Here is a 26,645-nt window from a genome sequence, read left to right as displayed (position 1 = left end):
GGGCCCTGAGCGCCCCGGGGGGGCCGCAGCGTGACAGGGCCGCGGGGTCCCGAGGGGCCGCCGGGGCCGGGCCGGGCCCGCGGGCGGCGCGATCAAATCCCCGACCTCCGCCGGAGTCATCCGAGGAGCCGCGCGGTGCGGCCGGGAAGCCCCCGCAGGGCCTCTCCCCGCTTCTGAAACACGGGGGGGCGGCGGGGAACCCCTGGGCGGTACTTTCGGGGCTCCTCACCAGCGCCGAAGCCGGGAGGAGCGGGTGGCTTCCAGGCCGGGGCCGGCCCGGGCGCTGCCTGAGTCAGGCCCTTTCCCAGCGGCCGGGGCTCTCCCTTCTCGCCGCCGGTCGTTCCGCTGCTCTGGCGTCGCTTCGGGCTCGGCTCCCGCGGCCCGGGAAGCGGGGGAAGGAGCGCGTTGGGGAATGCCGGTGGGTGCGGGCCCGCCGGGGCGCAGCTCGCTCTGCTTCTGGCCGCGTGGCGGCCAGCGGAGCATTGCGGCAGCGGGCTCGTTTGGGGCAGGCCTGGCTGGGCCCCCGCTGTGGCCAGCAGCCCAGGTGAGTCGTTGCTGATCAGTTCCCTTCTCTACAGGAATCGCTTTCAGCGCGTCCTGCCCCCAGCACTGCTCCTGTCAGGGTCACATTTTGTACAGGAAATGGAGAAGGGGATTTTCTCCACCGGATTACACAAACCGGTGAAGAACTTTAGCAATGTGGAGTTTTTTACACTTGCACTTCCCAGACAAGTGCGGCTGTGCCAGGAAAAGGAACGTTGCAACACAAGAGCTGAAGCAGTGCCAGCGAGGGCACGCGGTGGTGCTTGTCCTGGAGGAACAGCGTAGTGCAAATTCCCGGCGCTGTCGCGTGCACGGGGACACAGCTCGTGGCCTCGACCTCAGCAGAGCCATCCCACTTGACACCAGGTGAGACCCAGGGCTTACCCCCAGAGATGGGGTGAGCTGTGAAGTTTCTGCCGAATGTCAGTTTTCCTAGGCTTTGCCCTCCCTCTGGGGTGTCCCCTGGTGCGTCCCCACCAGCTCTCTTCTGTCTCGTGCGTGCCATGTCTCCCAAGGGCTCTTGTGCCTTTTTCTGGTCACGCTCAGGGGTGACCGCAGCCAGCCCAGGATGGTGCTGTGGGGCTGCATCTCCTGGACGGCTCTTGTAGCGCTCCCCGCCTCAGTGCACGCTTCTGGAGGGGCACGGGGCAGCCGAGACATCAGGAGAGGAGCAGCGTACCGGTGCCCCCTGCTAGCGCTGGATGCATTGTGGGGTAGTTGGTAACTTCATGTCAGCCTGCTGCCTGGGGTTGGGGTGCGTGGCACCCACGCATGCATTTGAACGCCTGGGGCAGCCTTGGCCCTGGGAAGTGGATGGGAGCACAGCAGGCTCTGCTCTCCGTACTCACCAGGAACGTTCATCCTTACTCCCCAGGTTTCCTCCCTTCCTCGCATCGTGATCAGCACCCGCCCTTGTCTGTCCAGCTTCTGCTGCTGGCTGTGGCTCGCCACCAGCGCGGCTCTGCTGTCCACAGAGAGCCGCGCAGGTGGCGGTTCAGTGCCAAGCACGTGGCCCCAGCCCTCCGCGGGAGCCCCCAGGAGGGCTTCCACCAGCCCCGCAGCTCGCGCCTCACCTCAGCACCCGCCTGAGCCACGCGCAGGTGTGCGCGGGTGCTGGAGGGACCGGCAGGGCACGCGCTCGCTCCAGTCGGCGGGGCGGCGTGGAGGAGCCGCTGGCTCCCCAAACTCCCCGGCAACCAGCTCAGCCCCTCAGCGTAGCGCGGGGCTGCACGGGGAGCTGCCCTACCCTCCGGTCCCGGGCTGTCCAGCCGGGAGAAACGCCCTGGCTGCGCCTCGGGGCTCTGGGCGTTCCGTTAGAGGGGCAGCAGCGAAGCGGTGCCGCCCGCTTGTGCCCGAGCAGGATTTCCCCGGCGTCGAGTGAATTCCCCTGCGTGGGGAGGACGAGACCTCCCCGCGTCCCGCAGCCCTCGGGGGGGGGGGGCTTCAGGTCACCCCCCCCCCCCGCGGCTCCCTGCCCCCGCGGGGCTCCGGGGCGGGGAGCTGAGCCCCGGGGGGGGGGTGCTGCGGGTCGGGACCGCGGCGGTCAGGAGCTGAGCCGCCTGCAGCGGCGCCCAGTTCCCCCCCCCCCCCCCCGCAGGAAGCGCCTCGGAGCCCGGCGGGACGGGGCTGCGAGGGTCGGGGCTGCGGCCTCCGTCCCCCCCCCGCCGCCGGGTCCCCACCGTTCCGGGGAGGGGGGGGCGGGGCCCGGCGCCGCTTCCGGTGCGGGGCGCGGGCGGACGGGCCGGTGAGTGCCGGGCGGCGGGGGGCGGCCCTGGGCCGGGGGGGGGGGGGCCCTGCCGAGCCCTGCCTCGTGCGGCGCGACCCCGGGCCGCTGCTCCGCCCCGCCGGGCCGCGGCGTTGCCGGGACTCGCTGCCGCCCGCGGGGCTCGCTGCCGCCCGGCCCCGGCCCTTCCCGGCGCGGCGGCGGCGGCAGCGCTGGGGCCGGGAGCCCCGGTTTCTCCGGCGGGGCCGCGTGCCGGTGAGCGGGGCTCGGGGCTCGGCGGGGCCTCCCCGCCGCCTCCGTGCGCCCCGGGCTCGGCGCCGCAGCTCGAGGGCGAGGCGCCGTCCGCGCTCCCGGCGAGGCCGAGGCGGTCCCGCGGCTCCCGGCGGCCTGCCTGCTGCTGGCCTTAGGGCCGGGCCGCGGGGAGGGCTCGCGAGGAGCCACCGGCAGGCGGCTGTGAGCAAACGGGGCGAATATTTTTTGTTTTCAGGCTCTGGACCTGCGGGCAGAACTCTTCGTTCACATGGCAGCAGCAAACTCTACTCCGCCAGGCTCTTTGGATCTAAACCAGCCTGGGTTTTCAAAGGCGATACTGGGAACTAAACTGGAGGTGAAATACCTCTGCTCGGATTGCAAGAACATTCTGAGGAGGCCGTTTCAAGCTCAGTGTGGACATCGCTACTGTTCTTATTGTCTGAAGAAAATCATAAGGTAACTCCTCTGCCTCCGGTCTAGAAACAAGATGCTTAAAAGTAAGCAGAAGCAAAAAAAGAGCTGAAAGTCGTTATTTTCAGGGCCATCTCTGTGAAGGAGCCGTGTTTAATCTTTGAGAGTCAGCATCAGGCCCCTTCTTTAAGGGAGCTTGTAAACTCTGACTTGCTTTTGTTGTTCGGGGGGTTGATTCAAAGTTCACTTTTCCGGAGTCTCCCGGATTGTTTTTTGCAGTTCTGGCGGCAGCGCAGGTGGAGCGCTGATCTCCTTCAGTCTTCATCAAAGCCGCTGGGAGGAACTTCCTAAAAGTGATGGTGGCACGTGTGAGGAAAATTAAGCACACATTGACTTTCAGAAAAGTTCGTTTGTGTTTTATCTTGCTTTTGCCTTTGAATGAAATTGAGTAGAACAGTTAATCATGAGACAAGAAACCATTGGAAGTGGGCATCCAAAATACAATTGAGCAAAGGCTTGATGTATTGTCTTTAGAATAAGAAAATTCTTTAATTTTGTTAAGTTATTAGGAATCTCCTATTATTTAGTATATCAAATGGCCTCGTTTTTGTTACGTGTTTATTTTTTTATCTGCTAGTTCTGGACCTCAAAAGTGTGCAAGCTGTATTGAGGAAGGGATATATGAAGAAGGAATTTCTATTTTGGAAACCAGCTCAGTAAGTAAAATTGCATGTTTTGTTGTTTGTTTGTTTTTAAAAGTAAACTCACTGATGTTGTTAATACCATTTGTGGTTTCTGTTTAAAGCACGAGTTCTGAGATTGCCTTATTCTTAGGAAATGTTCTCTCAAGTAGTGAGAATTACGATGAGTCTGGTGGACTCCACAGCTTCTAAAATCCAGGTTATGTTAATATAGCAGTGGCCTACTTGAAAGCTGTAATAAAGGTTTGTTTGCCATTAACACACCTCTGAGGATGTGATGTGGCAACTGGCTTGGGAGGAGTCTTTTTTTTTTTTTTAAGAATTGATAATAAGGAACGAAGAGACTGGACCAAGACTGCAACCCCTCAATAATTTCTGTGGTTGGTTTGTTTTTTCCATTGCAGGCTTTCCCAGACAACGCAGCTCGTCGCGAGGTGGAAAGTCTGCCTGCTGTCTGTATTAATGATGGTTGCACGTGGAAGGGGACTATCAAGGAATACGAGGTAAATCTCAAAGGAAGGCTTTTGATGTCTGTGTGCTCTTTCTTTCCTCTGTGTATGTGCAATGTTAGGGGAGGCTCAGGTGTTCTGCCTTTCTGCTGATGCTGACAGTGATGGTGGAAGAACTGTCAAGAAATTGTGCCATGTAATGACAGCGTTAAGTTTGCTGTGTTATGTGAACCTACAACCTGTTTTCAACCTGTGAGCTTGGGGAAAGTGGCCTGGCTGTGATCCGGTTTCCAGCCAGCTGCTTCTGGCAGCTACGGTGCCATGTAGTGTCTGCAGGAGATGGGCAGTGAACTTGGGCATCATTCACTGTCTTGCCATACATCTCTCCGAGTCGCTCTGGACCACCAGACCGTTGGACAGAATGGCTTTCTGCTCTTCTTTGGAATGGTTTTGCCCTGCCCTTCCTGGGGAGCACGTCAGCTCTTTAATTCAGGCCTTCTTTAGATGGCACAGGGCATTTATTTGGGCCTTAGCATGTATACAGCTAATGTGCCACATGAGAATTGTGTTCTGACAACTGCAGAGAACCACGCGCTTCTCTGTGCTTTCCAACAAGTCAACACTGCTGTGGGAGATGGCATTGTTAAAATGTGTTGGCAGTTAGGAGCAATGTTTATTCACCTGTGAAGTTTTGGTGCTCCTGAAGGACAGTTTTGTCATCTGTCCTGGAATGGAAGGATGTGAAGCGCCTGAGATAAGAGGAATCAACGTTTTTTCCCCTCCAGCACTAGCCCTAGGTAAAGATTGTTGCCCTGTTGTTTGTGGAGCTTTGGTAGTGGCTGAGATGTGTATCAGGAAAAGGTTTAAGCTCCGTTTGGATTCTCTTAGCAATGCCCGTGCGAGGAAGAGAGAGCACAACTGGGGGTTGTGCTTGAGTGTTCTGCTTGGCTTGCTGCGCCTGGGACCAGAGGGGTGTCCTGCACCTGTGCTTCCTTGTGCTCTTGTCTAGAGCTTTCAACTTTTTCGCTCTACAGTGCTGTCCAAAAGATAGTAGGATGTTAAATGCTTCCCCTGCTTTGAACCCGTTCTTCTTAGATCTGTAAGCGGCACGTGGTGTGTGTGCATGTGGCTGAATAAACGTCAAGTTAAAAGCTTAACGCCGGCACAGCAGAGAAAACTGAGGAGTTGCATTCAGAGCACTGGGTTTTACTGAGGTTCCAGGGCCAAGCTGTTCTGTTGGCGCCTGCAGATTGTTTGGCCCACGCTTTAATTTGTGCCGGTGACCTGTTGCTTTTAATGCACGGTTCTCGTGCCTGCTGCAGCGTTCAAAATGGTCATTGTAGTGAGTGAGCTTATCGGCGTTAGCCTAAACCAAACGACGTTTGTCAGCAGCTTGCAGCGCTAACGTCAGGGTGCTGTGACTGATGAGCTCTTCTGATTTCTTTTTTCTGCTGGATTTAAAAGAAGTCTTGAAGAAAAGTTCTTCAGGGTGCAGCAAAAAATCATCAGATGCCAAGGGTTCTTAATGTGGTCAAAAGCAGGCGTGGGTCCAGCCAGTACTTGCATGAGAAATGTTAAGGAGGCAACAAGCTAAGCCTCTCTTCTTGCAGGGGTGTGCGTGTGTGGCGCTTTGGGTTCTTGTGCACAACTGTTTAAGAGAGTCCGAGCTGGTAAGGCTGCGCTTCGTTTTTCGCTCTCCATGTAGTCTTCAAAAGGCCCTGAGAAATGTTTCACGAGAAAAGTGTTTCCAAGGGTGTTTCCTGGAGTTCTTGGGCTGCGGCTCTGTGGTGCTGTGCTCAGCTGCTGCAGCCATCGTTGGCCTGGGGCTGGGATGCTGGCGGTGCTGCTCGGTCTGCCCTGGGGGGGCTTTGCCCCTGCTGCTGAGCACAGTGCAGACTGTGCTAGCAAGGGAAACGCTGTTTTGTGCCCTCCCTGGAAAAGCTAATCCTTGGCAGGGAGCTGGTGAGGGGAGGCAGGGTCAGGCTGGTGTTGCCTCTCCTCCCAGCTGCCTGCACAACAGCTGTGGCATTTCACCGAGCCAGGCTGTGCTCGCGTGGTCGGGAGCTGGGGAGGCGGTGGTGTGTGTGGCTGAGGGGTACTGGCGAAAGGAGCTGTCAGACAAAGGTGTTAGCCTGGAGCCTCTAGCATACGTGAACTGATGTTAAACAGCGACTTCTGGGCAGACTTACTAGCTTCGCGCTGGTTTGGTGTCAGCTCATCTTTGCAGTTTGCCTCGTGCTGTACAGTTGCATCTGTAGCCAGAAATGTGTGTAACGTCCTGCAGCAGCTCAGCGCTCCCACTATGGAAAGTCCCTTGCTGTGCTATTTCCGACAGGACATGGAAAGTCCCTAAGAGCTAAATCATTGTTTGCTCATTTAAAAATTGTGCAGTATTGGTACTGAGAGACTTATTTGGCTGCTGTTCTCTTACAAATCAAGAAATACTGTCACTTCGGGTTTGCTAATGTTATCCGAGTTATGAGAAAGGAAAAAAAATGCTCTGTAGCTGAAAAGTTCTAGATGTTCAACTTTAAATAAATAAATAATTTAATCTCAGTTTTGCTTTCTGTGCAGGCTCCCAAAGTTCAAGTCTCAAAGGGACGTACAAAACTGAAAGAGTGAAATCTGCTTGGACGTGACTTGCACTTCTGCTTAAAGTTGTGCAAAGCATACAAAATATTTACGTGCTTAGAACATGTCTGGCTTTACAAATGCATTTTTCTGACTACTGGATGCAGTTGTAAATATTTAGTAGCATTTGGATAAAGTATTTTGTGGTGGGACTGGAGGGGTTTTTCCTTTTAATCTCTAACCTCTTTTCATATATAGGCTTCCTGATAAGCCTGCCCGAGTGTACATGAAGGAAAGCAGGCTGTGGGCAGAAGCCTTTAGATTTAGGTGGGAAATCTGAGGAGGGTTGCAGAAACTAAAAGTAGCCCATTCTAAGACCGAGAAAACGTCCTGTGATATCCAGGTAGAGGGAGTTCGGGGAAACAATGCAGACACCTCTGTTGGAGGTGGAGGCCTTAAGTCCTCTCATTCCTCAGCACTGACGCGTGTTTCTTTTCTCTGGTTGCCTCTCCACCGCTCTATCAACATGTCTCCAGTTCTCACATGCCTTTTATTTTCACCTTCCCCACCCCTGGCTCCCTCTCCTCGCCCCCGCCTGCAGTACCCGCAGGTCCCGCGTTCCGCTGGCGCGCTGCCTGGTGGCTGCGCAGCCCTCGCTGCCACCCCGGCCAAGCAAGGTGGGCATCGCGTCCGCCAGGTCAGCCCCACAGGCAGCTTCGGCACCCGCGGGCCAAGCAGGAGGGGTTGGGGTGGGAGGAGAGGGCTGCAGAGGGGTGTTCGCGTGGTCAGCTGCGTTGTTCTCATTTATAACCTCAGAGCTTTTAGCTTCATTTCTTACGAAATACAGGATTGTTTGAGACATAGGGAAACTAAATTGTATACGTTTTGCAAGGAGGAAAACTACAGTCTTAAGTTTAATCCTGGTGGCTGTATTTAAGCTGAGATAAATATTAATTCACTGGGGGGAGTGCTAGTAAAACATAAGCTCAGCCCATCTGACTGCCACCCGCGGTGATGGTCTGTCCTTACCCAAGCTGGAGAGCGTGTGTTTTCCTTGTAGTAAACTGCCACCTTGATTTTGAAGAGTTCCCTTTAATCAAAGCCTAAAAGGCTGTGGAAGATGCAAAACTCAGAAATTAAGTGCTAGTACTGCAAAGCCCGTAGTGTTAGAGAGCGTGCCTGCAACCCCTCCAGGGCTCTGTGGTTTCCTGGGACCGGGAGGACCAGGTACCTGGGAATTCCTTCCTGCCCTGTGCTCCTACACCTCCCTGGGACGTGATGAAGGAGCCCTGGAATGCTTTGTGTAGGGAAAACTGTCCTTCCCTGAAAATGTTTCTGGGGGCCCTGAGCTGGGGGTCTCCTCCTTCGTGATGCTTTATGACCCCTCTTTTCCAGCCGTGTCCCTGCGAACGCCCTAATAGCTTTTGCTGGTGGTTTTCAACTTCAGCGTCAGGCTTTTGTGTGTTGTTTGGAACAGAGCTGCTGATCTTTGAAACTACTTTGCCCGGTTCCTTTTGCCTCAGAACTGTAATGTTAAATATTTTATAGCAGCGTTACCTGTATAGGTACAGCTTTTTAAGTGTTGGGGCAAGCGTACTTGGTGACGCTGTACCGGAGCAACCAGAGTTCCTTGTAAAATCGGGAACGGTGTTTGTCTTTTTTGAAGATTTTGGCCTCGAGTTACAGTATGGTCTTGAAGGGTCATTTGCAGCCAGCTCCAGCCTGTTCAGCAGTATCCCCCAGGCCCAGATCCCTCTCTCCTGGGAGGATCCATTTCCTACAGTACCCTGCACTTGCAGATAAAGATGATCTAAAGGGCCTCCTGTTTTAGCAAAAAGGACACGGTACACCTTTACTTTCCGGAGCTGGCGCTGAGGTCCACAAACAAAACCTGGCCTCCCTTGCAGTCCCCGAAGTTGAGTTTCTGTGGCTGGCTGCCCAGAAGCTAGGCAGCTTCCCGTCCAAGCTGCGTGGTGGGAGGTAAGCCACGGGGAGTGCCCGAGAGCGCGCGTGGGAGGGGGCTGGAAAGCCCCACCAGCAGAGGGTCTGCTCTCAGTGCTCGCCCGGAGAAGCAGCTCAGCCTTGTTGTGGTGGCCCACCCGATTAACAGCCTTAACATCTGCCCCTTTGAAAACAAAGAGCTGTAACTTGCTAACTTTGAAGCTGAGAAGGGTGATGTGTCCCACTGAAGCCTTGACGTGAAGCCCCTCGGAAGCCTCGGTTTGAACACAGCTTTCGGAGACAGGAGCTCCTTGGGTTCCAGACACCAGGCAGGTGCCAACGCCACGACCGTGCACGCACCCTTGTTTAAAAGGTGGAGGCGGTTTCAGCTTTTTCGATAAAGTGATAGGGTTTGAGATCAAGCTGCTCACCACGGGCTTGACTTCTCCAGTTTGCAAAAGCCATCTGTCCCCTACTGTGAGCGCCTGTGCTGCTCTTGGCCTTGTGCTGTGGCAGCCCTTCTGTGCGAGGCCTGTGCCTTCCCTCTGCGAGGCACAGCCTCGGCTGCGAGGCACAGCGTCCGTGCTGCCTTTGCTCACCACCTGTGTCCTGCAGAACGTCACCTGTCTTAACCGTGCCCTTTCTAACGTGAAGGGCCAGCTAACCAGTGAGAGACTTCAGCCTGAGCTGCCAATTTTGATGTGAGAGGTCAAGGTGAAGCTTTGCATGCTGGTGAAAATACTGCTTAAAGGGTGGGGGAGATCTCATGTGTGGTCAGGGTCTGGTTGTGGGCATGGTCAGTGTTTTTAGCATGCTTAGAGCAGAGCTGTCAAATTTTTGTCAAAGCTTTCCTGCTGCTAATTAATGACAGTTTGGCTGCCAGAACGGCATATTGGCGGTGAATTCAAAGTAGTGCTATGAATGTGCCAGTGCCTGGCGTCATTAGCATGGTGGCATGATTGGAATCCGCTCCCTGGTGACAGTTTGCTGTTAAGCAGTGACCTTGTTAGATACGAACAGCACATCTTGACGATTTTTTCACGCGACTGTAACTGGTAATTGTAGCCTGGAGTTACCTCTGGGTCACATGTTCCAATTCCTTTGAACCTCACTATTTGTCAAACAGCAGTTTACCAAGACTTGTAACAGTCCACTGCGGTAATTCTTAATTTCCTTGGCAAGCGGATTTCGTCTTTTTGTTTCAAAGCCACGCTGACCATACCTGCAGCAGGGGCGCGGCGATGCAGCAGCTCTGACTGCCAGCCTTGCACGTGCTCTGGGCAGCGGCTGCACCTCCATCCAGGAGCAGTTCACACCGACACCAGGTCAGGTTCAGGCTTGGGCTTTTCTAGATCGTTCTGAGGCCCAGCCCCTCCATTTCAGACTAGAATCTCCCTGCCAAAGTCATTCCTCTGGGATGGCGGGGATTGCAAAACACAAGAATTTGAAGAAAGCACCCTTGAGTAACCCAGAGCCTAGTACTTGCATAGTTCAAAGCAAGTAGGGAAAGACAGAGTCTGTCATAAGAGATGTTAGAAAACCTGCTGCTGCTTTCAGAAGTTTCTTGTGCCTTCAACATTCTTCAAACCCTGCTGTTGCTTTACAAGCTCCTTCAGCGCAAGAAATGCTGCCTTGAATTCTTTCAAATAAAGCCTAAATCAAATGTCTGTCTGATCAGTCCTAAAAGCTGATTAATAAAATAACAGAATGCTGAAAGCAAAAGTTCTTCTGCAACTGAGGTCCTCATTCTGAAACCAGAAGTGAGCAAGGCCCTGTGAAACCCATGACATCATTTCTGCCAATTTTTGTGCTCAACTCGGATGAAAGCTGAGGCTTTGGCCGGCAGAGTAAGGGCTGTGATGGTTCCCGGTTCCCTCGCTGACGTGCATGCTTAACTAAAGTTCAGAGCTGTGAGTGGTACTGATGTGGACTTAATCTGTGGTTTTGGTAGTTTCTTTGAGGTTTACGTAGCTGTGATGTCAAGTGGGCTTGCTTGTTCTCTCGGCAGCGTGTCCCAGCAAAGGGAGCAGTTTGTGTCTGGCATCTACTGATGCGATGTTCTCAGAAAGCTTCCTTTCCCCTGGTGCTGTGAATCACAGACTGAATCACAGACCCATTTTCAGTGTTTTCTCTACAAATCTGTGGGCCCACCGTTTGCCTTGTGCCCGGGCTAAGTTGCCTGGGCTTGCGACTGTCAAAGCTCTGGCAGTGCTCTGTTGTGCCACTTCCCCTACAGCTGTTTTTCCTCTGCATTCCTGTCAATTTTCCTTCCTCTTAAGTGTGCCCGCCCTGCTGCCAAGCCTTTCAGCTTTGCCTGTGCTTCTCGTTGCTGTTTTCATGCTCTGAGGGTGCTGCTGGCTCTCACTGAGCAATGTGCACCTGTGGGAGGCTTTGCGGAAGAGCCAAGTTGTGCAGCCTACCCCGAGCCTGTCCTTCCGTGTGTCTGGTGTCCCTGGCCGCCCTGCTCTGTGCCTGTAACCCTGGGGGGGGGGGGGGCGGGGGCTCCAGCAAAGGCATCTCGCAGCTGCTGGTTGCTGCTCTCAGCTGCTTGCCTTGTCTCCTAGCCAGAGGGGAAGCGTTGTGTCATGCCGATGGATTTCCTAGTGCAGTTGAAAAACCTCCATAAAAACAGGTTTGTGGTAATATGCCAGCTTACGAGCAGGGCAGCTGAGGGCAGGTGCGCATCCGTTCTGTCACCGCGATGCAGGGATAATAACTTTCATCGGTTACCTCTTCTGTAGTTCAGGTTTGGCGAAGCTTTGAGACACAGAGCAGCAATCAGATTAAACTGCAGTTTTCCCTTTTGTCTTATTTACACAGGCTCAGCAGCACAGCTCTTCCTGGCGTTCCTTAGCAGATGATCATTACATCCTCCAGGGATCAGCTGCTGTTACTAAACCCAGCTTCTTTGCCTGTGTGTGTCTGCGCTTTTCCGTACGGCTGTACTGAAATGTGCTGCTCTTGTTGTCACAGAGCTGCCATGAGGGGAACTGCCCGTTCCTGCTGATTGAGTGCCAGGCATGTAAGGGAGTGATCACACTGAATGACAAGGAGCGCCACTCTGAGCGGGAGTGCCCCGAGAGAAACCTCAACTGCAAATACTGCAAATTGCTTTTCTACTTTCCCGATATTAAGGTACGAGAGTCACAGCACGCGCACAGGCAGGCGTGGTCGTATGCGACCCGGAGGCAAGGGGAAGAGTGCTGGATGTCCCTGCTGCAGCCCACCTGTGCTGCTCTGGAAAGGAGTAGGGGCAGGTGTTACTGTGCCGAGCGGCTGCAAGGGTCACCTGCAAGCATGTGCACCGTGAACAGATGCTCGCACGTTACCATGGTCCTTCCAAAGGGGGTGATACCCGATTTTTTCCAGTAATCACCTGTTCTGATGGAGATGTAACTGGTGTGGTGTACAGCAGTGTCACTGGGTCATCTTGCTGTTTATTTCTAGGGAGGGAAGTCCAGTTTGTGAGAGCACCCAGATGTTTTTGGTTTTAGTCGAGTGGGAAGAGGGGGGGTGTTACCATGGAGGCTGTGAACTCTGCCCACGTTTTTTTCCTGCTGCTGTTGAATGCTGGGCCCTGACCTGCAGGCCAGTCTGAGCCTTGGTTTCCAACTGGTGGGTGAAGTCAGTGCTGAGGTAGCTGGAGAAACAGCCCTGAAGGTCTGAGTCAGGCTGTGGTCTTTCAGCTCTGCTTTAATTCTTTTATTGTCATCTCCCCTCTCCCACCCCCTATCTAACTGGATTTTCATTGCAGGTTCACAGTGAAAAAACGACTTTGCTCTTACCTAGCATGTTTGCAGTGATGGCTTTCCAAAGCTGCCTAAAATATTTATAGCGAATGCCTGACGGTCAGAGTTGCCTGTCCTCGCTGCAGCAAAGCTCGTGGATATGGGTTTGGGAGAGCTGTAAACAGGAGGATTGCCTCATTCCTGGGGGAGTGGAGTGCTGCGGTTCGGGCTTGTGCGCCAGCCCCGGCCCCAGCTGATGGGTGGGGTGGGTGCCTTTGAGCAGATCCACTCCTCTCTGTGTGGGCACCTTCCTCCGGCACCCGTGGGGAAGGGGCAGGGGCAGGAGTCAGGGGCAGGGGATTCCAGAGGAGCCCTAAACTCTTCGTATAAAAATGTTTGTCGTGAGGTTTGGATCTGTGCTGGCTGGAGTGCGTTTCTGGGTGTCTTAAGCAATTCACACACAGACCAGTTGCACTCGCAGCTGAGCCGTGCGGCGCTGTTCAATGAGTGCTTTCCTTCTCCGGCTGTGAGCTCAGTGCACGTCTCAGATTTGCGTGTATGTGGTATGTTATATCGTGGTGCAACTTGGCATCAAAATGGGAGGTAAACGCTATGTGGTGTGTTAGAATAGCAGGGAGGTGGGGAGAGGGGAGTGCAAGGGGAGGCTGATTTGCGAGGAGGTGATAATTTCGCACATAGCAACTTGCACAGGAGAAGGCAAGTTTTAAATACCCCCTTCTTAAATAGCTGTATCTGCAGTGACATCTCCTCCTCCAGCCAGCCCGTAGCGTCTGTTCTTATGCCAGCATTTTGTGGGTCATGGGGAAGATGCTATCTGGCGCTGCTGGAACATGAGAGCAGGAGGTGGGTAGAAGAAAGGGTTCAACCCCTCTGTGCGAGGGGGATGAAGGAACATGCTTTGCCTCAGGCTTCCTCTGCAGGTGCTAATCCAGGCTGCCCGTGTGCGTCCAGCTGAGATGCAGAGCCTGGGAGGTCACTCTTCCAGGGACAGTGCAGTGAGACCTCTGACTCTGATTACTCATTTAAAGTATAAAAAGGAGAGAGTAACTAACAAGCCAAACCTGAGCCACTAATAGGTTTCACTTTCCAGTTTCTGATGTGGTAACAGTACAGAACAGCTTGTCCATGTCCCTCCCCCCCTCCGAGAATAACTTCTTTTAATAAAGAATAAATGTGACCAAGTTTTCAAAGCGTTTAGTTTCAGATAACTAGTTTATAAGTGTTTCATTTTTTTTTCTGTTACTACCACAGGGGTATAGTTAAATATGCTTATCTTTTAATCTGAATTTTGAACTACATTTTAATGGCATCTATAATGATGTGTCAAAGTTCACATAACCTTGGATAGAAATGTACCACGTGTTTCAGCTGGGTGGTATATAAAGAGAAGGTTGAAGTAGTGTGGAAATAATACAGAAAGCAGAGGCATGTTCCATCAGTCCCATTTTAGCTGGTACTGCTGGCCCTAGGATCTGCAGAGGACAGAGGATCACATTGCCATGATCATTTATTCAGCTTCTCTGGCCACAAAACAAGTCGTGAGCTCTTGCTACAGGTGTGGGTGCTTGTGTGCAGGGACTGTCAAGTGAAATTCTTTTGAAAAATTTTTTTCTTTCTGGTTGAAAAATGATTTCCTGTTGAACTGATCCAAATGTGAAGATTCTGTCAGACAGTTCAGCTCAGCACATGACAGGCTATGGGTTCATACTTCAGCTGACTGATAACCATTACAATGGAAAAATTATACAAATTATCTTGCCGAGATAGTCTCTTACTTCACTTAACCTGCCTGAACGTGTATTTTCCTGCCAAAGCCGTAAATTGAGCTTCCTGTTGATTATCTTGTCCATCAAAATAGTAATTTGATTATTTTTTTTCTTTCGAAATTATTATAGCAACTTCTTAAATTGAGGCTGAGACTTGGAAGGCTATATAAGCACCCAAAATTCTGGTAGCCTGGAGATTGCAGAAATGAGTCAGCAAAAAGACTTCCCAGCATGACCAAAATTTGAGATAAGTTGGTTGAGGGCAGCCCCCTCACGTAATACAGAACTGTGCCTGTTGAGCTGTTTTCATCTTAGTAACCTTCTTGGGGCCTTTATTTAGAGGACCAAATAGTCTCCTGTTGATTCTTTTACAGGCTCACGATGAAGTCTGCCCTAAGTTTCCATTGACTTGTGAAGGCTGTGGAAAGAAAAAGATTCCAAGAGAGAAGGTATCCGACGGCTGGGGAGCTGTGTGATGGCGCCTGGGGTCCTGGGTGACTACAACCAGAGCTTCTCAGGGCTGGGAGGAAAACTTGGACCGTTAGAAAGTGGAGTGGGGAGAGCAACTAGGTGTCAGCAGTTTGTACAAATCTGACTTTTCCATAAAGTTGAAAATACTGGTAGGGAGTTGGGGAAGGTGTCTAGTCAGCAATTCTAGTTCAGCGTTAATACTGCTAACGTAATCTTCCTATGACTTCTGAATTTACCATGTGTAGATGCAGAACTTCCGTAGGAAAAGCACACTTGTGGGTTTAAAGGGTAACTTTTTCATATGTAAAGTGACTATCTTTACCACTAGCGCAATCTTGAGAAGCAAACCCATCTCCAGCTAAAATTTTTTTTTGAATTAATCATGTAAATGAATCTGTATCTAGTAGGGCCTCTATGCTGCTGGCTCCCGGTGCGAGGCACAAAAGTCTGAAAATCAAAGTTTTGGGAAACATCTTCAAAAAACACGTTCATCTGAAACTGGCCTGCCTGCTGTGAGCAAATATTTTTAATAGTGCTGTTGCAAAAGGCCTTTGTGTCAGGGCAGGGGGCATAGAGGCATCAAAAAATGAGTAAAGAGTTCTTCAAAAATAGCCAGCGTAATAAAGGACTTAGTGCTGTGATCTTCGGATGCTGATCTGCTCGTCTGCAGGCTGAAGCTGGAGCCCAGCAAAGAGTAGGCTTATGCTTGCAGGATTCCCATACATGATCTGTTGTTTGTTTAAATGATAACTCCCTCTTTTATCTTTTTCCAAACTTTTGTTAACTGCAGAAATTGTAGCCCTAGTCCTGCAGCATGTAACTGAGTAACCTGACTCATTAAACAAGCCAGATTGATCTAGAAGTTTTTTAAAAAGTGGTTTAAAAACAGTTTCAGTTGATATCTGTTGTGGCAAACGTAGGTGTTAAATGTGGAATGAAGCTGTTGTTCAGCATACACCACTGATATCTAATGATGAGAGATATCAAAAGCGAGATGATGGTGTGCCAGTGCTTGTTAGCATTACTCATACATTGTGTGGGAACCCAAAGGAGTCATCTTGTAGGCTAGAGGACTATTGGCGCTTTTCTATAGAAATATCCAGCCTCAGCCTCTGTTCTTCGTGGCAGCTGCCAGATGTGAGGTGGCTGAGGTGTGGTGTGCCTACGTACTCCAGCAAATGGGTACTGGATGCAGCAGAGGACCTTCCCTTGCAGAGGTGGATCTGCAGTAGTTGCTATAAATACTCAGGCGGGACCATCAGAAAGCTCTTTGTTCTCAGATTTATAATGCTTAGTTGGAAGTAAAAATATCAGACTGTGGCACATCCCCACCAGGGTTACGTGAGTTGTACACGTGTAAATGGATACCTTTTTCACAGGGTTGTTCCTCATCCCTCCTCTTCTTCTTCAATGAAGCTCGTTGCTCAGCATCCATAATGTGTATCTGTGCTATCTTCTTTTTCTTTCTTGCGTGTGTAGGTGAGAAGTGGGACCTCCTAGTCCTAGAGAAAAATAAAACTTCCTTGCAGATGTCAGTGCTGTATTTAAATTACAGTGGCAATCCCAACTGATGGTAGGCAGTGTCCAGGTTTAACCATACACTTTGGAAGCTAGTGATTAGTGATGGCTTGGTTGTTCTTTAGTTTGTTTTCAGTTTCCTAGACCTCAGTGAGACAGAAGGGGAGTTACTTAGGTCACATAAGATCTGTCTAACGTTATCTTCTTTCTTTTCTAGTTTCAGGACCATGTGAAGACTTGTGGCAAATGTAAAGTGCCTTGTAGATTTAAGGTTGTTGGATGTGCTGAGATGGTAAGGGTTTGTCTGTTCGTGTTTGTCTTAGGGACTTGTTTTTCAGTTCCAGTGTTAAAACCTCCAGACCACTGTAGCCCAAACTTCTGCAGCTGCTTGTATTCAGCTATTTGAACAAAATGGTGTTTTAAACCCTTTGCAAATGCAGCCCAACATCATCTGCTGTCCAGACTGTGGGTACCAGAAAATGAACTTAATACAGAAGGAAACCTTCTTGAGAAACGCACTGAGTACTTTGAGGCTCCTGGTGGTCATGTCACTGACAGCTGTAAGCTTAGAACTGGGTGTACAGTGTCTTACTCTCCTGCTAGAGCTTGAACAAGGCAATGTTTCCCCATGTGACGTAGTTTTCGTAGCTCTTACTGGTGATGTTAATATAAATCCATTCTCAGGGGGATTATGTGAGGCTTTGTCCTTTGGCGTCATTAAGTATATCTGAGCCCTTTTGCAAAGGAATGGAGGAAGACAAAGTACAACAGTATGTGCAGCTGAGGAAATGTTAAGCATCCATCATTATATATGATTGCAGCTTTTCTTTAAAAAAAAAAAAATCCACCAACTAACACCACATTTTTTAAACTATTTTTCTTTGGTTTTTTCCCTTTATAATTTAAAGCTAATGTTGTGGCCTTAGGAGGAGGATTTTTTTCTGTGGATGGTGAGAGCATAGCTTCAGCTTGTTGAATGGGATGTATTTCTCTTCGTGTAGGTGGAAAATGAAAGGCTACCAGAACATGAAACCAAGTGTCTGGCGGAGCATCTGTACATGCTACTGAGTTTTGTGCTTAGCCTCAAGAGTGGGTCTGGAGACCTGAAGCATCTTCCTGCCCTTTCCTCATCACAAAGTAACTCGCCACTACTGGCAGCAAACTCTCTGTGCTCAGAGTCAGAGCTCTCCAAATCCATGGAGCTCTCCAAGTCCCTGGAGCTCTTGGGAAGATGTGAGGCCCTTGAGAGGAAAACAATGACCTTTGAGAACATTGTCTGCGTGCTCAACCGGGAGGTGGAAAGAGTGTCTCTAACGGCTGAAGCCTATAGTCGGCAACATCGACTAGACCAGGAAAAAATTGAATCTCTGAGTAACAAGGTATGTAACCGCTGGGTAGGGCTTTCCAGCACTCTGAGCAGAGCTTTTTCAGTTTACTTTCTATGTTATTAGTTAGCAAAACTTCACCATGTAGTCCTCAATCTCCATAAATCTGAAGGTAGAACTAAAATACCGTTTGTGCCCATGCCCAACCCTCAAAAGCTTCCTGGAAAAGATGGGAATCAAACTGACATGCAGAAAGTATTCAGGTCTCTGTTAGTAATGAAATGATGCGCACATCTTAGGTAAAGCTTTCCAGCGAGAGACAGAGTACCCAGCATTTCACTGAATCTCTTGGGATTTGTGGGCCGTACCACTTTCCAAACCTTTCATAAGGAGCCTAGTCATCAATGCTACATCATTGATGCATTGTACCTAGCATGGTCTAGAGTGAAGAAGCTGCCCTGGCCGCTGTGCTCCAGTACTGTCCCAGCCGCGTGCTGCCCTTGTGTCTTGGTGACTGGGAATTCTGCAGTTTGTAGCTAATCTTTGCGCTCTCAGCATGAGATCTGCCAGTATAGATGTAACCCTGCTACCTAGCAGCAATTAACTGTGGCGAGACCTTCTTGGCTCTGTGTAGGTTCTTCTGTTTCTCAGTCTAGTTTTGTCACAAAGATGACTTTTTTCCCCCCATCCTCACCTCTTGGGTCATAACATACCGGAACTGCTCATTGAGAGGATTTTTCCGTTCACTGCAAGAAAGTTTCCAGTTCAGACACAGAGTTGCATTAATGTGTCCTCTTCAGAATGGCAGGACACAAAAGGAACTTCTGGTGAATTGGCTTATGGTGTTAATCTTCTCCCCCCTGTGGCCCTTTGTCGCTTCTGGAGATTGTCTGTCACTAAAGATCAGACCTGAAGGGGATTCTGGTGGCTGCTGGCTTTCTTAGGTCTCACAGCAGAACGTGTGTCTAACCAGGCTGCACCATGTGTCCCACCGAGCAGGTTCGGCAGCTGGAAATGAGCATTGGGCTCAAAGATCTGGCCATGGCTGAGATGGAGGAAAAGATCCGCAACATGGAAGCTTCCACCTACGATGGTGTTTTCATCTGGAAGATAACAGACTTTGCCAGGAAGCGCCAGGAGGCGATAACAGGCCGCTCTCCTGCGATCTTCTCTCCAGGTTATTGCCCGAAAAATAGCAAAAGCCTTTTGTGCCTCAGCTGGGTGTGGGATTTGTAATGGTGACCTTTGCAAGTGACATACTTGGACATTCAGATGTAATTCTGTTCTCTCCCTCTTTCCCAGGGGAATCTGAACCACGTATGTTTTTTATTCTTATTTTAAAAGCAATGGGCTAAATAAGTGCTCTGCTCATCGCAGAAGACCGTTTTTAATTTCTCATAATGGAAAGTGTAAACATCGTAGTTCCAGAATAGCCCTGCATGATTCTTTAGTTACAGTTAAAATACCCAGAGACAGTAAAGCCAGCAATAAACTGGTTAAGCAAGGGAAGAAATCAGAAATACGTTTTAGAGCCCAAAGCATGAAGTTGCAAAAGACAGTGTCTAAATAAAGCCCATACCATACACAGGGAAGTGCTTGGGCATCTATTCCAGGAGGGGCCTCTCCTTGTGGAACTTGCCCAGCCTTGTTGCTTCTGTTTTTAAAAACAAACAAAAGAAGAAAAATCTCGTTAAAGAATTCGTTGTGATCTAGCTTGTTTGCTTATGAAAGCATTTCTCAGGGTTGTAGCTGTGAGATGAAACCATCTCTGCACACAGTTCATTGCTTGATGGGGTGCTTGCCTCACAAAAAACAGTTGAGGAGGTGAGTTTGTGTTTCCCTGAGTAGGAATTGCTTAGATCTAAGCATGCGGGAGAGCTTTTTCAAAATATCCACCTGCACATGAGCCGAGAGCATGTATGCTGCACCTGCTTCCTGGTGTAATGAAAAATCAGGTTGTTGCTGGACCAGGAGATAAAAACAATTGCTTTTTAAAAACTGTTTAAAAAATCTTTTCTGGATGAAGGCTGTATAGGTCCTTTTTCATGAAAAACTGAAAGAAAAAAGGATTCCCCCTTTTCAGGGGAACTGAACTGAACTGCTACTGAAACTGTGTGCATGCAATTAGCATTTCCTTTTAAAAGTCAGTGACAGCTGTGGAAAACCCCTGTTCTCTGTTCTAGAAAGGCAGCACTTCCTTCCTTCTCAGCGGGTATAAATCAGGTTCAAATCTGTTCTGTTTGGCTTAGAGATAGGGCCTTAAATCTTGCATCCTGTCTGTTTCCTGCACAGTGCTCAGGAGCTTCTTGACCTCAGCATCTCCTGAGGCTGCAGTTTTGAGGCAGAGTCTGGACCGAGCTGACAGCTCGTCCTCCTGGCCTCTGGCCACCAGCATCCGCTGCTCACCGTGCTGGGCTCTGGGGCTTCCCGCACCCTCCACGAGCTGATACAACCTGGTGTCCTCGCTGGGGGACTGGGATTCTTTCCTAGGGTGAAGAACCAAGTCAGCTGGTGGAGGGCTATAAGCAGGAGTCGGCTGGAGGGCAGGAGCGGAGTGGAGGAGCTGGGGAGGGAGAGGGGGGTGAGACCTCTTTGAATGCAGATTTCTTCTGTCCAGATGTTTGCTCGATGGTGCTCTGAATGCACAGCTCCTCCCAGAGCTGCATCTTGTGTTTCTTGTGGCCTGCTCCTTGGCGCTGTGTGCAGCCTGGTCCCCATCCCGCAGTGCTGTGGTGCTGCCCAGTAAATCACCAGGGAAGTGAGAGCAGGCGAATGCCAGTCTCGGCTCTTTTTGTAAAGCACTTCGTCAAAGGAAAAACAGTACCTTTTGGGCCACCAGGCTGTTTTGTGGTGCTGGTTGATACCAGCAGTCTGCTAGTGAAAGTACTGTACGTGGCTGGAGGGACCGGAAGGTAAAGGTTGCCTCTGCCGAACACACAAGGATGTTTATGGAAGAGGCAGGACTTTTTTTTTTCTCTCTTGGCAAGAGCAAAGTACAAGGCCTTGTTTCCTTCTGTATTTGATTGTGGCGCTTAGATGAGAGATTTTCATTCCCTGTGCTGCTTTACCTGAGAAAACTAGGCTGAGAAACAAACACTTTTTTTTTTTAAACAAAAACCAAAAACGTGCGGAGGTGTTTTTTTCCTCCTACAGAGTGAAATAATAGTCTAGGAATTTTCAGCCTGGGAAAGAGACAGCTGGGAGGAGAGAGCTGTGAAATGATGAAAAAGGGAAATGAGTGTAATTATTGGTTTTGTATTAAAATATAAGACCAAGGAGATACCACATGAGATCCGTTTTAAAACAAATAGAAGAAAGTACAGTTACCGCTCTCAATTGCATTGGCAGGAGAAAACAATTGCTGCAGGATTTTGCGAAGGCCCAAACTGTGAGAGTTCAAAAGGCAAATCCACCCAGTAAGGGTGGATCCAGGGCAGTCCCCAGGTGAAGCTCCTGCTCGGCAGCTGCTGGCCGCCAGGAGCAGGCAGCTTGCTGGGATCCTGCTTTGCCTCTGACGTGCGTTGCCTTTGCTCGCAGCCGATGGGGAGCAGCGCATCCTGTCCCTGCTGCTGCTGTGGGTCCAGTGGCCTGGTGTGCGTGCGCGCTCCCGCTGGCGTCCTTCCCCCAGTCCCCTGCCTGGCTGCACGCTGACAGGGTCACAGGAGTGCTGAGAAGCCCCAGGGTGAGGGGTGGGCTGTGAGGACGAGCTGCCTGGACTAGCAGGAGATGGCATCTGCCCCAATGCCCCTCGCTTTAGGGGAAGCAGGTAGAGAGAGGGCTGCCTAGAGGAAGCGGGCTGGGAGTGTCGGTAGGGCCGCACGTGGCAAAGCCCTGATTTTCTGCTCCTGCGTGCCTGGCCCGTGGAAGCGCATGGCCTCTCCGCCACTGCCGGTGCGCCCGTTCAGAAACGTGCGCCAAGCCACACGTGAAGCGCCACCCGCAGTCACCTCGGCGTGCTGCCGGGCTGCCCCAGGCCTGCGCTGCTGCGAGGGGGCAGCTGGCGGCCGTACCCACTTCTGAGGCGCTGCATGAAGTTGGGAGGGCACCGTGGGCGTTGTTAGGATTGTTTGGAAGCAAGGGACGCCAGTGCCAGTACCTGGGAGCACCACTTGCTTGCTGGGCCTCTGCTCTGGTCAGGGGCAGTCGGCTTATGAAGAGGGTGCAGTGAGTACCAGGCACGCTCTGCCCCGCCTCGGGTGTTCTGCATCTCTTTGCTCTTACCCGTCAGGGCTGCTGCGGAGAGCTGGCGCTCACCGTAAGGCATTTTCTGGCTGCGTGCAGCACAACGGGTCGGTCTGCGGCGGGGTGTGGGGGGGATCGCACCGGCACCTGGCAGAGCTCCATCTCGGCCTACGTCTGGGGAACCTCAGGTGACCTCGGCGTGCGGGAGGGCAGGGAGAGGCTGTGCTGTGGGCAGCCTCTGCGATCCGTGCTGCAGCACTGTGCTTCTCGTCTGGGTTGGGGGGCTTGTGGGGGCCTCGGCCTTAGCCGTTCCCAAGGCAGCCCGCAATCGCATCTGACCGTTGTCTGTCTGTATCTGACCGTTGTCTGTCTGTGGTGGCTTTCTGGAACGTATCCGTGGTGTTTTAAGATCCCAGCCTGGTTTCTTCCAGGATCCAAACCGCAGCGTCCTCAAAGTTCAGAGGAAACTGCTGGTGATAGGCTTTGCTGGTTCTCACCCTCACTGTGTCTGTTTCGCAACAGCTTTCTACACAAGCAAGTATGGCTACAAGATGTGTCTGCGCATTTACCTGAACGGGGATGGCACCGGGCGTGGGACCCATCTGTCCCTGTTCTTTGTGGTGATGAAAGGACCCAATGATGCTCTTCTTCGCTGGCCTTTCAACCAGAAGGTAGGCTCGGGATGAAGCCTGCCACGCCTAGCGATGTGCCACCCTGAAGCTCTGAGCCCACCTGAGCTGTGAGGCACCAGCCGTCCAGCCTACTGCCATCAGCCACCCCGGGGATTCCCCTGTTGTGCTGAAAGCACCACGTGTGCTACGGGGCAGGACGTGTGAAACAGCAAAGGCTGTGGCAGGAGAACAGCGTGTCTGGAGGGCAGGCGGAGCCTCTGCACTCCTGTGGGGCTGGGGAAGATTGTCATCTCTGGACTCTGTTCTGTGGCTGCTGCTGGTGCTTTTGATGCTTGTTCAGCATCAAAAGTTCAGATTTCAGTTCCTAGACCTGCAGGGTTTGCAAAACGCTTGAAGGCTGAGCCAGGGCTTACTGATACAAGGAGGGCCACCTTCTTTCTCAGTGGGACGGGAACGCTCTGGAACCTGATGAAATAGCTGTGTGGAGTGTTGGTAGCAAGCTTCATGGCATCCAGCTTTAGGCTTTCACAGTCAGTGACAGCCCTGTTCTACCGCACAGAAGTTTCCAGTGACAAGGCAGGATGTGGGGAGCATTTCTGCAGAATGTCAGAGGTGACATTCTGTGCTGACCCTAGTTACAGGCATTTTCCAGATTTGCAGATGTGTAATGTGGCTTATGGTTGCATCTGTACATGAATGTTTAACGGATTTAATGTGAGCAAATCACTGGGCTGGGTTTCACTGTCCTTTTTATTCAGCTGCTCTTGTGTCTTTTCACATTTCTCCACAGGTAACTCTGATGCTCTTGGATCAGAACAACCGGGAGCACATCATCGATGCTTTCCGCCCTGACGTGACATCCTCCTCCTTCCAGCGACCCATCACGGAAATGAACATTGCCAGCGGGTGCCCGCTGTTCTGCCCCGTCTCTGTGATGGAAGCGAAGAACTCCTATGTCCGTGATGACGCCATCTTTATTAAAGCCATCGTTGACCTCACAGGCCTCTAGCCCTCCTCGCCTCCAGGAGCAGTGAACACAGAGCCAGCCCTCATGGGGCACCCCCCCTCGTGCTGCCCTGGAGGCAGGTCTTGGAGTGAGGAGGGGGCAGAAAGCAGAGGGGGAGAAGCCTATACCTAGCCCCTTCCCAAAAAGGGACCTTCTCTGCGCTGAGCGGCAGCAAGGTGTCTGATGGGAACCCTCTTCCCTGGTGTCAGAGAGACTTTTCCAGAGGCAAGGTTAGGGTGGACATTTGCAGTTTGCATGGTACAGGGGTCACCTGCAGGGACTTGGATATCTGAACTGCCACCACGCTGATTTCCCAGTGGAAGCAAGTGCAGCTCGCTCTGTCAGGTCAGTGCGTGGCCTCAGCTCTCTGTAGCAAAACAAGGATTTGGCCTGCCTGAGCACCACCTCATCCATCTGGGATTTTCTTCAGAGACCTCTGTGGTCCTGAAGGTAGCGCTGGCTGAAGGAATACCGCTGCCCCACGCTGGGGCTGGTTTGCGCCTCGCTGTCAGGAAGGCTGCGGCGCTGCCTGGCTTGCTGCTGTTCTCTTGCCACTGATGTCCGCGTGGAGGAACTGAGGTGGCACAGGGGGAGCAGCGCCCTGTGCCCAGCTGTAGCTGGGTTTTCGATTGGGGGAGTGCTCTGGGCGTGGGGGGTGGATGGGCTGGCAGCACCAGGGCTGCCTGTGATGAAAAACAAAAGCGACTGTCCGCTGGAGCCTGCCCCTCCTCTCAGGGGAGAGGAGGTGACTGCAGGGCTTGTGCCTGCCCCAGGCAGACTTTTCGCGGGACCCTGCCCCTCAGCATTGTGTCGGGGGGCGGTGGGTGCAGTGGTGGAAGCTGTCTTCAGGCACACACAGATGCTCATGAGCGTGCTTTAACCCTGGTCATGGGGCAGCTATGGCAGTGTGGGCACACCAACCTTCCCAGGCCCCAGCACCCTTCCTGGTGTGGGCATAAGCCCCGGCCATGCCCTCTCTGGGAATCACCTGCCCAGGGCCTTCTGGTCACCACAGCAAGCTCCCTCAGCCTCTTGGAGGGCCTGCAGCCACCAGGGTCAGACTGGAAGGGGCTGGAGAAGTCCCTGAGTGAAGCTTGTGCTGTTGCCCTTGCTGTTTCTGGTTTCCTCACACTCCTTCCTTCTGAGCAGCAAATGTTCTGCACCTGTACCCCAGAGGAGGTCTCTGTATTTCGTGGAGAAGAAACTGCTGTCATTTCCCTCCATCGTGGCTAGTGAGTCCCTCTGGTGTTGCTTCGTGGTGGCCACATGTAACTCTGGACTGACTGTTAGCCAGGTTGGACTCTTGAGGCCTGCTGCCTTTTCTCCCTGTGCTTTCCTCGCCCATCTCATTGCCTAAACGTGACCCGTGAGATGCTTGGCTGGCCAGCTGGCTGTTGGGCATCCCCCCCCAGCCCTTATACTTGCCTGGGTCAGCTCTAGCTCCTGCACTGCGCCGCTGGCCTGGAGGGCAGGCAGGGAGGCTGCTGTGCCTGGCTGGAGGGCAGGGACCCTACCCTTGGTGCTTGGGAATGCAATCGCTGTGCAGGGGGAGTGAATCTCCCTTGGCTGGGAGCTGCCAGAAGCCTGGAGGCGCTGCCGTGCGCTCCGTGGAGGAGCCCCGAGGAGCCCCGGGCCCTGCTCTGCTGGCTGCTGCTGACACTGTCGTTTCTGCAGCCGCTTGCCCAGGCCTGGGCCACGTCTTCAGCGTGGGTGGCTCTCCCTGCCTGTGGAAGGGTGCCGGGGTGACCTTTCAGCCCCCCATTTGAAGTCCGGTGCAGATCTTACCCCTGCTGCAGTAGCTGCTGTGCCCTAGCCCAGAGTGCAGCTGCGCAGAGCCTGGGGCCTGGAGCAGACCTCGCTGTGCCGCAGGGGGCAGGAGGCTGGGCCAGCGGAGCCGGGGTGGGCGCAGCAGCAGTGTCCCCAGGCGGCTCCCGCTGGCCCACAGCTGCCCGTGCCCAGCCTGGTGCGGCCAGCAGCAGCCTGGATGGACCACGCTGAGCCCGCCTAGGGCTAGCGGGATCGCCGCTTTGTGTAAGGGCAGGGGAAGGTAAGGGGAGCAATTGGGGTTGGGAAATGAAAATGACCCCAGGTCCCTCTCCAGCTGCTTCAGGCTGGAGTCAAAGCAGCAGGGACTGGCCAGGGGAGTGCTGAGGACTGCCCCTCTCCCTTCCAGCAGTACGTGGGGTGGTGGCGGCTGCGTGCCCCTGCGCTGCCTGGCCCCTTGCTGCAGCCCCTGCTTTGTGGAGAGGCGAGGGGCTGCGGGTTGGGCAGGGGCTGCCCATTTCTTCCCGAGTGCAGATGGTCAGCGTGTGGGATGGCAGCCTGGAGCAGAGCAGGCCCGGAACGCTTTTGCACCTGCTGCTTGTGGCCTCACTGCTCTGTGCAAACCAGCTTGGAGCTTGTCCTGGGGGATAGGGTAAGCCCTGTATTGGCAGCCTCACCCTGTCCTGGGGGATAGGGTAAGCCCTGTATTGGCAGCCTCACCCTGCTGCCTTAAGAGGAAGAAAAAAAAAAAAAGAAAAAAAAAAAATCCTAGCAAGGCCTGAACTTTGTGGAGGAGACCAGGCCCTGTGCTGCCCAAGGAGTGTCCCTGCCCACACTTTGCTTGGAGAGGGGGAGGAAAATCAGTGCTAAGGGTTTAGAGTTGAAATTGTCTTATTGTGGGGGGAGTTTGAGCTGCAGCAATCTGTGTCTTTGCTCGTGGGGCATTTGCTCAGCACCCCCATGCCTGGGGGGGGGGGGACGGGGGGGGACACCAGGTGTGGCTCTGTAGGGCCTGGCAGGACAGCCTCCAGGGAAGGCACCCAGCAGGAGCACGGCCTGGGGGGCATCGGGCTGCGCTGCCGGACAAGCAGACAGGAGCCTGCTGGCACCTTGACCTGCCGCGTTGTTCGTGTTGTTTCCCTTCCCTTCCAACAAGGCTGAGGAAAGGGAGGGCTGGTGCTGAAAATGCTGTCTGGCCCTTTTTCATTTTTTTTTCTTAGCTCTGGGGTTTGCAGGGTTAGTCGTAGTGTGTACCACTTGCAGCGAGCTGCACTGTGGTGGGAGGGCAACACGGCTTCCCTGGGTGCGATGCTGAAGCTGTCTAACAGATGGACATATAGCACCAAGCACAGCTGGATTTGTTTGTTTGTTTCACTATTTGACCGCAGCTATTGGAGAACACCCACCTCAGCCTGTCAATGTGAAGTTTTTCCTTGAGGATGCCATATGGTGAAAAACCACTAATAAAAGCAGTTTGAAGAGCTTTGTTGTGTAACTTGGGGAAGGCTGTGGCTCCAACACTGCCCATGGTGGAAAAGGAAGGGCAGGGCCAGGACCGCCTCAGGCAGGGCTGGAGGTTATTTTTGTGCTCAGCGTTCGCAAGCTGCTGGCTCTCCGCAGGAATGCTGCAGCCCTGCTGAT

The 26,645-nt window shown here is 52.6% G+C and overlaps 1 protein-coding gene across 13 annotated transcripts; it reads left to right on the top strand.

The window, feature by feature from the left end:
* On the top strand, nucleotides 1-26,485 carry TRAF2 (TNF receptor associated factor 2). 13 transcript variants are annotated; one of them, XR_014574482.1, is made up of 12 exons: nucleotides 1-418; nucleotides 579-909; nucleotides 2,754-2,974; nucleotides 3,567-3,645; nucleotides 4,035-4,133; nucleotides 14,481-14,555; nucleotides 16,313-16,387; nucleotides 17,097-17,474; nucleotides 18,420-18,597; nucleotides 22,125-22,273; nucleotides 23,025-25,656; nucleotides 25,699-26,485. XR_014574482.1 is itself a non-coding variant. In XM_083807613.1 (12 exons), the coding sequence occupies exons 3-12, from the start codon at nucleotides 2,787-2,789 to the stop codon at nucleotides 23,241-23,243; spliced, it is 1,602 nt and encodes a 533-aa protein (XP_083663739.1). In that variant the 5' UTR covers nucleotides 1-418; nucleotides 579-909; nucleotides 2,754-2,786; the 3' UTR covers nucleotides 23,244-26,485. The 13 variants fall into 13 exon arrangements, 10 of the variants coding, with proteins under 10 accessions (XP_083663739.1, XP_083663740.1, XP_083663743.1 ...); XM_083807613.1 differs by adding an exon at nucleotides 11,565-11,726 and having other exon boundaries at nucleotides 23,025-26,485; XM_083807614.1 differs by adding an exon at nucleotides 11,565-11,726 and having other exon boundaries at nucleotides 1-544; nucleotides 729-909; nucleotides 23,025-26,485.
* The last annotated feature ends 160 nt before the right edge of the window (nucleotides 26,486-26,645 follow it).

The sequence above is a fragment of the Anser anser genome (genome assembly GCF_964211835.1).
Source record: "Anser anser genome assembly, chromosome: 21".
In the NCBI taxonomy this organism is placed as follows: domain Eukaryota; kingdom Metazoa; phylum Chordata; class Aves; order Anseriformes; family Anatidae; genus Anser; species Anser anser.
The sequence above is the reverse complement of the archived record's forward strand: the minus strand, read 5'-3'. Positions and strand labels throughout refer to the sequence as shown.